Here is an 11,854-nt window from a genome sequence, read left to right as displayed (position 1 = left end):
GTATAGTTGGTTTACTCAGCTCTTTTCTGTATCTATTAACAGTGGGAATGTAAAATTTTACATTTTGCATCTGAGTAGTATTACAAGTATCTCTCCATCACTATAGTCTCCAAGCTGCTGACAACTTTTAAATCATGTTAATTATTTCTGAAAACCCCACTCATGACACACTCTTTTTCTCATACTTGAGGGGAGACAGTGGAACCAGGGCAGGAATATTTTATAGATCTCGTGTCACACAACCAGACCTTCTACCACTCTGCTCTCCTATGCAGAAAGTCAACAGGAACTTTCTGTCCCTTTTATCTATCTACCTAAGGGCACAACTGCTCAGGGTGCAGGGCTGGAGGCCCTCAGTGCACATCACCCACCCCTCCTGCAGGAGAACAGTCAACACCACACTGTGAACTTATCGTAGAATAGATTTATTTACCTGAAACCATGTCTGTGCAATGCCTGTTACCAGCACAGAAACAAACTACTTTCTATTTACAGTCTAAGTCAAACATGCGTTGTGATAAATTGACGTTTAGCATTTTATTGATATAAATGCATCACAATATTCGTATTGCACCAACATCTGTCTACTGCTTCTGATTTCATTAAATAAGTTACATTTAATACAGTGCAAAATAGCTGCACACTCAAAAAATAACCGAAGTCATGAACTGGAAGCCTACATTTTTAACCATTCAACACCTGTAGTGTTTTCAATAAATTTATAAATAAGCAAACTGTACAGGGCCAATTAAAAAGTAGCATGTTTCAATGACACCATAGAGAAATCTGGCTACTTACAACTGAAGGCATGCATTACAACTGAATATTGTACATTTATTTAAGCTATGACATTTTGCACAGAGAAATATGGAGACTTGGCTGATGGCTTCTAAGTTCTTGGATAAGGTTTCAGAACCTCATTCTTATGGCAGCAAAGAAACCAAATTTCTCTGGAGAGGCTTTCTGATTCATTAAGCTAAACTGTACATTTGTAATTATTTTGATTTAAAAGCTAAAAACCCCACTGGTAATACACGTTTCCTCCACATAACACACAATGAGTTGGGGAGTTTTTTCTAATTTTCTTTTTCCCCCCAACATCAATCATGCAGAGGGCTGGTAGATGTGTTGCTAAAAAACGCACATGCACGCAACTGAACACCCTTAAATTTCTGCAAAATGGTTTAGGAAGCGGTTACTCCAGTATTGCTGAAAAGGAAAGAGAGAGGAAATCAGCTTTATGAAATATGGGGAGGAAATGTTAGAATAACTAATTTAAGATTAATAGTGACAGATGAAAAGGAATATTTGGTTTGATCTTTCTTTTAAGATTTTAAGACTAGCATTTCTGATCAACTGTCCCTGAGGGGTTGCCCACACAGGGTAGCATCCAGAAGCACTGGCTCAGCAACACAGGCCCCTCATGTCACCTGGCTACAGAGAATCCCACCAGGCAGACACTTAATCGCTTCAGGTATAACAAAAGTTGAGAAGAAGTCCTCGGTTAGCAGTGCAGAGGGTAAGGAAGGCGAAGCAGAGTGAGCAGCGTGGTCATCAGCACCAAGCCCCTCTCCTTCCTTCCCCGGGGGCTAGCCTCTGGGCTGCACCCAGTCCTAGAAGGGGAACTGCTTATCACTGTTCCCTTTCAAGAAAAAAGGCTGCAGATTACCCTCATATGTAGGGTGGTGGTTTTGACACAATTTGGTGCATCTGCACTGCAGACACAACAGGCTTGGCAGACACTGAGCTAATAACGCTTGTGGTCTTGGATATTCCTGAGGTCTGCCCACCACCCAGACATTCAGGGGCCCGAGGCCCCAGTTTGAAGGTAATGTGGCAGCCGCTGCTTGTGAGGGAAGGTGGCAGTTGCCCTGCTTGTCTCTGAGCTCCTACAGCTCTCCCTACCCAACGTGTCACCTGCACTGTGCAGATGCAGAATGAGCTGTTGGCACAGTACCCCACTTAGGAAACGTGTAAGACTGCCATCTCCTGGGCAAAGGGTAAAGCTCTACTAAAGAGGTCAGTCTGGGCATGGGGTGGCAAAAAAAAACAGAACACTGATGGGATGGGCCTTCAGCCCACTTGCCCGTTGAGAAAGAACCTGGAGCAAGTTTCAGGCAAGAGCTGCCTGAGAGCACGTAACATGACGGGTCTGAGGATGGTGCCGTCCTATTCCAGCTACTGATGGCGGCAGAAGCAGAGAGGCCAACGGTGCCTTCCTGCGGGTGGGTACTTGGTGAGGATGGAGCTGGGTACCTGCTGCTCCCTATAGGACAGAGGCCAGGGATGTGCCCACAGCAGCACTAACTACTGAGGAGGTGCCAATGCAGACGTTTTTTGGCGGCGAAGCCTGAAACAGAGAAGACAAAAGGACTCTGCACCACTGGGTCTTTCCCACTCCCAGCTGTCTGAATTGAGGGAAATGGGTGCCTAAACCACCTCTGTGGGCTGGACAGGCCTGAAGCTGAGAAAGCACAAGGTAATAGCCTTCCATACCATTCAACTTACTTTGTAAGGGCCAATTAATCAAGGAACTGAGTCAGGAAAAGTTGACCACTGAATGGCACGCCACCCGACCAGCTCAGACATCCTGGTTTGGTTTGCAGCCGAGACACACTCCTTGCATTTGATCTCAACCTGTTTCTACACCCCATAACACTAAAACTGGCAAAATGTATCCCCTACATTCGCTGCCAAGCAAACCAGCTTCCTCCTCCTCTGAGAGGCCTCCACGAGCCAGGCCAGGACTCTAAGAATCTGCCTCCACGTGCCCTTTCTACCCCCTTACATGGAGACCTCTCAACTTCGCAGCACCTTGTCCTGCTTGATACCTGTTAACCTTTCCCCAGACTCTCAGCATTTACATTATGTCTCCTGGCTGGCCCTGTATCCAGGGCCCAAGTACCTTCAAGTACCCACAAGAACTCCTGGGGCTTCACGTGGAGGGAGCTACCACCCTGAATACGAGCTGCTGCCTAAGCCCTCCTTCACCCTGGCTAATGATGGGGCTGGTTGTTTGCTAGCTGAGCAGAACTATGGCCAGTATTTTTTCTCTCCAGGGTACATTAAAGCACAGTTAAATCTCAGCCACAGAGAGTATGACCCAGAAGGTGGAAAAAGGTGGCCTATTTAAAATGAACCAGGGAATTCCCTGGCAGCCCAGTGGCTAGGACTCAGTGCTGTCACTGCCGGGGGCCCAAGTTCAGTCCCTGGTCAGGGAACTAAGATCCCACAAGCCACACAGCACAGCCATAAAAAGAAAAAAGTCATGCAACAAATGATGCATGAGTTTATTGGTTCAGTTACTTGCTTTCACTCGTTTTTTGCTTTTTAATGAACCAGGTAGCAAGATTCTGGGACAAGTCCTTGCAGCTAACAAAGATCAAAGGAACCATGACCAGTTTTTTGTGAATCCTCATCTTGGCATTTGTGAAGGCACCTGTCAGTCTGACCAAAGCAGAACTACCTTCTCTTCCTCCAGGCCCTCCCCCACTGACATGTGGCTGTGCTGTTGTTATCCTAGGCAGTGGGTGGCATCGAGAACAGCTACCCCAGCCCACAGGTGCATAGGTGCCACATAAAATCGTATGCCCACTGCTCTTAGGGTGCCTGACATAAGGGGCTTACTCATTAGTGTCATATAGCCAGCTCATTTAGTGGCAGTAACCTTTAGGCTAAAGCATCCAAATTTCAGGGAATACTCACGTTAGTTGATGGATGTTGGAAGGCATTGGAGGAAAACACCACAGTTAGGACTGTTAATGACTTACACACTGTTGGTTAAGACTGATCTCGAACATGCGCAAACATTTATCATAGTAACGATGGTGGTGGTTAGTGCCACATTCAAATAAAAATAGTTCTATACAATATGTTCATTTGGTCATGTGCTATTTACAGATTTTACAAAACACATACACACACACACACACACACACTTGCCCTTATGTCCTCTACACCAGGCTAAAACAGGCCAGCAGAAACTTGCATAAAAATGTATCACAGATAACAATTAGTGCCTATACACTAAAAATAAAATTCCTACAACCACCTATGCAGCAGAACAGGATCCTTCTTCCCCTCAAGCACAGTAAAACTAAAAGTAAAACTAAGAACTTAAGAGAAAGTTGGACATCTGTTAGTTCAAACTAAGCCACTTAAGAGTTAAAAACAAGACAGTTATTTTTCTCTGTCCATTTAAAATGTTTTATTTTTCTTTTTAAACTAGATTGTGAAGTGCCACTGAAATAGGCAATGTTGGCAAAACAATGTCTGTTACAATAAAATACATTAGACATTTAAATAAATAACCTTAAAAGCTATGTGAGGGGACATGAACCTGGTCGATTGAATCTGGAACAATGTTTTCTGCACAAGCGAGAACAAGCATACCTCTTGTTAAGACGGATGTAAACAGAACCATCACAACCCTACAGGAGAAGCAGCCGAGCAGGGTGGGGGTGGAGGTGGGGTGGAGGTGAACGAGGGCCAAGGGGTGAAGGGGTGTGGGGGGGGGCAGCAAACCAAAGAACAATACTGACTGAGGTAGCGGTACTCTGCTCAGTGCAGAAAACTTGGCTTATGAAGAAAAATTGACTGTAATCTCAGATGAAATCCAGATGATCATGCCAAAGACACAACACATGCTATTTAGTTCTAGAAAAAAACCACACACACTCATTTCCTAAAATCTGCTGCCAATTAATTTGCTGACAATGTCTGCTGGCTCAACTATTTTTTTTTATACAAGGATGAGTATTAAACAGAACACTGTACATGCTTTTTCATCTACAAAAAAATATTTGCATAAAATAGTGTTAGTTCTCTGTACATGTCAATGGACACTTTAATTATGTGTATAAAAAAGGAAAATCTTGCCCCACTGGAGTCAGAAAAAGCAAAACAAAATCTAGAGTATGAAACCTCCTTCACCAGCCAGTATGTTCATGTGAAAATTCAGCAGAAATAGACAGTTGCTTTAAACAATAAAAAAATTAATTGATTAAGTTAAACATCACCTTTATGCAAAACTGTCAGTCAAGACCAGAACATATCACTAAAGTTAGTGTCTGTGCTATAGACCCAGATCACCAGGGGCATTATGAGCAGCACAAAGGGCCAGGAGATCCCATCGGTGCATGCTGAGAACGAGCAGGATTTGGTGGCAGGCTGCACACACTCTTTACCAGGTTCTAGGTAGTTGCGGGCCACAAACTTGAGGGTCTCATCCATTAGAATCACAGGCAAGGAGATTTTCAGCACCATCAGCCACTGGGTCAAATTCAGTGGTGTGATCTGGAAGATAAGCTGAAACACAAAGAAACCTCATCAAGCTCCCTGACTTGCTAGACAGGCAGCCAGGCCCCAGCCCAGGCTCTCCCCACCGCTTACTGGCAAGGGTTCCACGTAGAGGATTAAGAAATGGAGTGACATGGACAGGCAGATGGAGCCCACAAGCCAAATGTTCTCCCAAGGGGGCATCCTCAGCAGGGACTGGTTTTCGGACAAGCTGCAGAACAAGGAGAAGTAGGTGGGTGAAATGTGCCTGCTGAAAGGGCAAAGGCATATGCCATCACCGACAGAGACTGTTCAGAACCACACTTCAATAAGGCGACAGGCTAACTTGGCGTTGCCTATTACCTACTGACCTAATTCTATTAAGTTTCTACAGTGGCAAAGTTAAGGAAGAATGTTCAGATGTAGGACAGACTTCCAATTTAAATCTAGGCTTCAGCACAGCAATCCCATTTCAGTGTGTTCAAACCTGCTCTCAATTGCCCTTGACACTTAGGCTATTTTGAAATTTCCATTTTTGTCGCTGGCTTAATTAGGTGATACTGTTTGTCTCAATGCTAAAGGGCAAGAGCTCCTTCCCTGTGGGCACTGGCACACGGGTGCAGAAGTCCCTATTTTTGGCCTCTGCTGTCTCTTGAAGAACATGTGGCTAAGCACTCCCACTACTTCCTGGAGGTGATGATGACTTAAGCTCTTAAAACCGGTGCTGCTTGTCCTTCCTTTTGGGGAGGGCGGAGCTTTCCTGTGATTCTCAATCAACCATGACACACACACAATCCCCCAGCGCCCTGGCTGTCAGGCCCTTGCCCCAGCATGCTGAGAAGACATACTGACCTGTTGAGGGCGTTGCACATCTCTATGGTTACTAGAACAGAGAGTGCCATTGTCATTGGGTATGGGGATTCAAAGACTGTACAGTCCACTCCTTCAAAGTCCGGGTTGTCCTCTTTACACTGTAGGAAATGGCTCTGCAACAAAAGCCCAATCAAGTTCCTGATCAGCCAAGGACATTTCCAAAGTCCACACACCAATTCCACACCAAGCCCAGAACACAGACCCACACAAAATCTCACCGCATTTCCCAGAGAAGCCCTGGTCCTTCAGAATAACCTTAGATGCAACTGCTTATTGCTAAGAGTATTAAGAATATCTGACTGACATCCAAACCACAGAAAGCTCAAGGACAACTCTGTCTGTGAAGACTTACAACACCTTGCATCTAAGGTACACAAAAGAGAAAGGTGGCTACATACCAGCTGGTAGAAGGTCACTCTCGGACCACCCTCGGCAGCAATGAACCACCAGGCAGCAGCACCCACGGTAGCAGCGCCAACGTAACCTGGGAACAAACATCATGACTCACACACATGGGGTTTACGGCCTGCAGCGTCACTGCAGGTGCCGCCTCGAGGGCCCGCCCCAGGACAGAGACCAAAGACGTGGTCTGTCAGTGAGCCTGTGCTACCCACTGGCACCTGCTCACTTGCACCAGATAAAGCCGCTAGGCTGACGGTTTCCGTAATGAGAAGGGTGTCTGTGGTACAGAAGAACCAGGCAACTTTTCCTCCAGAATTGGTGAGGAAAAGCACCTACTAGAATTGGTAGGTCCTTTACACTAGCCATGCCCTCTCTAACCAGCGGCCAGTATGTTAAGGCTGCAGGCACGTGTGCTCCATGTAAGGAAGGCCATGCCGTGCTAGAGCACCAGACCACACTCATCATGACTTTTTGGCAAACTCATGCTACCAGTTATACACTAATTTATTTGCTCCATCAAAGGCCTGGCAGAACCTTTACATGGAAAGGCCATTAGAGCGGTTAGTGCAGAACGCTGAACACATGGCAGTGCTTGAAGCCAATTCTGGGACCATCCCCTCCCCCACCCCAACAATGACTTTTGAATTCAGCAAGTTTATTATAAAGAAGCAACAAAGGGTAGTGGAGAACACAGGCACTTGAGAATAAGAGACTGTCCCAATGCAGTAGTATTCACTGAAAGGTCCAAGTGCACACCCTCTAACCCAGCAATTCCAACGGACACAGTAGGCAGGTGGTGCACAGCGATGAGGCAGCTATACTGGTACTGATGTAAAACTACCCCAAGAACGGGGAGAAATACAAAAAGACAAGGTTCAACATACAGGTGTGTACAGCAGGCCATCGCTTGCGAAAATAAACACCTAAGACGGATCTATTTGCTAGAGTATCCCAAGAAGGCGTGCCGGAGGGGAACCAACTGGTTGAGGGCCTTCCTGCTTTATGCCACTGTGTGCTTTCTGAGTGTTAAATCATGTGAACATATTAAAACAGTTGCCTATGGGACCCTAAGGAAGTCATTTAACCTCTCTGAGCCTCACTTTCCTAACCTATGAAATGAGGAAGAGAGAAGCAGCATCCTGGGTCAGGACGAGGTCTACAAAGAAGACACATGTGGAAGAACCAACCATTGCTGATGAATGCACAGATCCCTTCTCTCACTTAGGGAAAGGGGGACTTCGTTTTACATCTTGGTGATTTAAGGCCTCAGTTGTCCCTGTATTTCCTTTGTCCATAGATTAAATCTGAGAACCTCATTCACAAAGGCCCAAGGAAGAACGAGGATGCTAAAGTAAGGGAATAACTTTACTGTAAACTGGCTATACACAGCTCATTCAACTGCAAGAGGGCAGTCTCCATATTTTGCTACCCTAATATGGAAACAGAAAAAAATGTGCTTTTAAGGGATGCATTTACAAAATTTGGACTCAAACATTCGTTTAAAAATCAATAATATAAAAAAATGTACTCACAGCCAATAGCCAGATAACGGAAAAACAGCCACCCACTGATCAGTGGTTCCTTTGGGTTCCGGGGTGGTCTGTTCATAATGTCCAGATCAGGAGGATTAAACCCCAGTGCAGTGGCAGGCAGGCCATCTGTCACCAGATTGACCCAGAGCAGCTGGACAGGAATTAAAGCCTCAGGAAATCCAAGGGCTGCTGTTAGGAAAATACTGTTTCCATCCAAGGAAAGAAGAAAAAGACCCCAAATTATTTTTGGCTACTATTTAAAATAACATCACCACCCCCATCTTCCTCCATAAAAATCAGTGGACAGCAGTGATTGTTTTAACTTTTTCCCTGGGCAATCATAAAACATTTATTATATCCAATTTCAAACTAAGTTAACTTTTACAAGACCCAGAATTTTATGTTACCTTATATAGTTAATTTAAATTCGTTTCTATGTTAAAGTGCATCCTTTGCACACTGGAGCAGCCGTAGACAGCCCTCCTGAGGGCCAGATGGAGTACCTCTACCTTCACAAGGGCCGCCTTCGTCTTGCCCGGCCCTCCCTCTCTCCTGCTACACTAAGAGCAAAGCTGCTGCCACGTGAAGAGCAAATCTGGAAAACGGGTCATCACAAGCCAAGGAATACACGTGACCTGTCATAGGGACCCACCAAACAACTTCCCCAACATTGGATGAGATGAGGTAGCGGATAAACTGCTTCATGTTGTTGTATATCGCCCGTCCCTCCTCCACGGCAGCCACGATGGTGGAGAAGTTGTCATCAGCCAGGACCATCTCAGAGGCGGTTTTAGCCACCGCGGTGCCAGAGCCCATGGCAATGCCGATTTCAGATTTCTTCAGAGCAGGAGCATCATTCACACCGTCTCCAGTCTGAAAGGGTTAGAAACCCACCACTGGTTTACACCTGCCACCTAACACGCTGCCAACAAATGCTCAGCCATCCTAAAGCCAGGGAATGAATGGAGCTGTTGGGCCTCTGGACAACAGAATTCTCTGGAAAAGTTTTCATTTTTGTAAGTTGGTGTCATAAAACACGTTTTACCTGGGAAATGTAAAATTGCCAAACAAGCTAATAGGTGACACTTCAGAGGGAAGTAGGACAAAGGGGACTTCAAATTATCTGTATTATTTTTTTTTACCAAACAAAACATAATATGGCAGTCAAGACAAAATACTTGTATCCACATGGATAAATCTCAAGTAGAATAAAGGCAGACTTCAAAAATATGTAAACTATAATATATAATAAAGACCAAAAGGGGCAAAAACACTTAAGTATTGTCTACAGATACAAAACCATCATTCCCATGTATGTTTTCTATACTTTTACTAAACACCCAGTACTGAACTCAGAATGGTGCTTTCCTCTGGGAGAGAGAAGGGAAGGGGGAGGAAAGAGGAAGACAATTATAACAACTGGTTTCAATCAACGAAATTAAGTTGTTTTTAAGAATGTGAAGTTTCACAGACAAGCAGCAGAAAGCAAATATCACAATGTTAACATTGTGAAAATGTGAAAAAATCAGATGCGAGGAAGAATATGGGAAATGCTTCATCAACAGGTAGCTCTTAAGAGAACACATCACCAGTACATCTCATCTCAGGTAAGGCTATCCAAAACTGGGTGACAGAGTGTGGATTATGTCCTGAATCAGCTTTTAGAAACGTGAGATACAAACATGTATATTTTAACCACAACAAAGATAAAGATATCACCAAATATTTCCCCTGTGACTGATTTAGACTTCCAAGTCTTAAACTTCTCCAGCATCTTCCATGCATGCAACATACAGCATGCCAACTACTGGTCAATAGAATCCTTGAGAAACAGCCCCAGATCATGTCAAAAATAAAGAAGTTCCAAATACGGGAGCTATTACTAAAAATTTTTTTTTTTTTTTTTTTTTTTTGTCGTACGCGGGCCTCTCACTGCTGTGGCCTCCCCCATTGCGGAGCACAGGCTCCGGACGCGCAGGCCCAGCGGCCATGGCTCACGGGCCCAGCCGCTCCGCGGCATGTGGGATCTTCCCGGACTGGGGCACGAACCCACGTCCCCTGCATTGGCAGGTGGACTCTCAACCACTGCGCCACCAGGGAAGCCCTATTACTAAAAATTTAATGGTCAGAATTAGAATCTGCTGTGTGTGCAGTCTGTTACCTGTACATGTCTAAGACACTCACCATGGCTGTAATCTCATCAACAGACTGAAGAAACTCTACAATTTTAGACTTGTGGGAAGGTTCAACTCGAGCAAAACAGCGGGCATTCAAGCAGGCTTCTCTTTGGGCTGAAGGACTGAGCTCATCAAACTCCCGACCCGTGAAGGCCTTTGACGTCACATCCTCGTCCTGCCGGAAGATGCCGATGCGCCGGCAGATGGCCACAGCGGTACCCTTGTTGTCACCCGTGATCATGATGACCCGGATGCCTGCCTGCCGACACAGCTTCACAGAGGAGGCCACTTCAATTCTTGGAGGGTCCAGCATGCCCACACAGCCAACAAAAGTCAGATTGGTCTAGAGTTAAAGAATCACCTTATGTCAAAGCAGGAAATTCTGGTTTTTTCCCTAGTGTGGACAGCAAAGGTTTCTGCATTTTCTTATGACAGAATTCACACCATTGATATAAATCCAATGAAGAACAGTATTAATTCCAATAAATAAGAAACAATTAAAAATCACTACATTCTTGTTACCAAACTCTTTAGCTTTCATAATAATATTCTGAAATTAGGAAAAAAATATACCGAGGAATAAAAACGTTTTGATAGTGGCCAATTAGTGGCCCATAGTACCCAAATTTGTTCCCTGTTCAAGGCTTCAGGAAGTCACATACCTGATATGAAAGTACGCCGTAAGCAGAGAAGTAGACGGACTCTCTCCACTTGGACAATTTGACCTTCAGTAACTAACGAGTGTTTTTAAAATAGCCTCAATTTAAAAAATATCTTAATTTACATGAGAGCTGCAAAATAGGTTTTTAGCCTTGATGATTCTACTTTGAAAGTAATAGGCCTGTATTAAGTTGTTAACTGTGTATGTTTGAAGCAGCAATCTAAATTATAAAGGTAATACATTTGGCCTGCAGAAAAACAAATAACCGCACCCTTTTCTTGGCAAAAGCAAGACTCATTTGACCTTTTATCGAAGGAGTGCTGTCTGAACACAATGAATGTGCAGGATGTGGGCAAAGAAGCTTTTCATTAGCTAACCTCATATTTAATAAAGTTGGCAGAGTCCTCCAGGTTCATTTCTTCTCTTCTCAGTGGGTTGTCGTGAGTGGCCAGAGCCAGGCATCGCAGGGTGTCGCTGCCACTGCCCCATTCCCGAATGACAGACATGATCTTCTGTTTGACTCCAGGAGTTATGGGGACTTTAGTACTTCCAATTCGAATGTGGGTACACCTGTCAAGGACACCTTCGGGGGCACCCTGGAAATATTACAGATTTAGATCAACAATTTTATTTATTAGCTCACCCAGGATTCCAATCCTGGTAAGAACATCTCAACTGCAATCTGCTGTACTTGCCTTCACAAACATTTTGCTCATCGATGTCCGGCTTGGTTTGTTTGGTGTACAGTAAACCGACATCGATTTTCTATCGCGTGAAAACTCTAGAGTAAATTCTTTTTTCATCAACTGTTTAATGACCTATAAAGAGAACATATATGGAATATTATTGGATGGCAATTTCTGTACATTTTTGATTTGTTAAACAAACATTCACTAAGTACCTATTATGTGAAAGGCAATGGGGATACAGCA

At 44.5% G+C, this 11,854-nt stretch overlaps 1 protein-coding gene across 3 annotated transcripts in view; it reads right to left on the bottom strand.

The window, feature by feature from the left end:
• Positions 1-409: 409 nt before the first annotated feature.
• The window catches only part of ATP2A2 (ATPase sarcoplasmic/endoplasmic reticulum Ca2+ transporting 2), a 62,483-nt gene continuing 51,038 nt past the window's right edge, over positions 410-11,854 (bottom strand). Inside the window, exons 12-21 of one of the 3 annotated variants that reach the window (XM_060119289.1) lie at positions 11,618-11,740; positions 11,300-11,518; positions 10,269-10,604; positions 8,737-8,957; positions 8,085-8,287; positions 6,549-6,634; positions 6,130-6,263; positions 5,392-5,509; positions 5,187-5,307; positions 410-2,350 (exon numbers count right to left, since the gene is read on the bottom strand). In XM_060119289.1, the coding sequence (XP_059975272.1) occupies positions 2,304-2,350; positions 5,187-5,307; positions 5,392-5,509; positions 6,130-6,263; positions 6,549-6,634; positions 8,085-8,287; positions 8,737-8,957; positions 10,269-10,604; positions 11,300-11,518; positions 11,618-11,740 (1,608 nt within the window). In that variant the 3' untranslated portion in view covers positions 410-2,303. Of the gene's footprint in view, positions 5,308-5,391; positions 5,510-6,129; positions 6,264-6,548; positions 6,635-8,084; positions 8,288-8,736; positions 8,958-10,268; positions 10,605-11,299; positions 11,519-11,617; positions 11,741-11,854 lie in introns of all 3 variants that reach the window. The other 2 variants (XM_060119290.1, XM_060119287.1) reach the window with 2 other exon arrangements.

The sequence above is a fragment of the Mesoplodon densirostris genome, chromosome 15 (genome assembly GCF_025265405.1).
Source record: "Mesoplodon densirostris isolate mMesDen1 chromosome 15, mMesDen1 primary haplotype, whole genome shotgun sequence".
In the NCBI taxonomy this organism is placed as follows: Eukaryota; Metazoa; Chordata; class Mammalia; order Artiodactyla; family Ziphiidae; genus Mesoplodon; species Mesoplodon densirostris.
The sequence above is the reverse complement of the archived record's forward strand: the minus strand, read 5'-3'. Positions and strand labels throughout refer to the sequence as shown.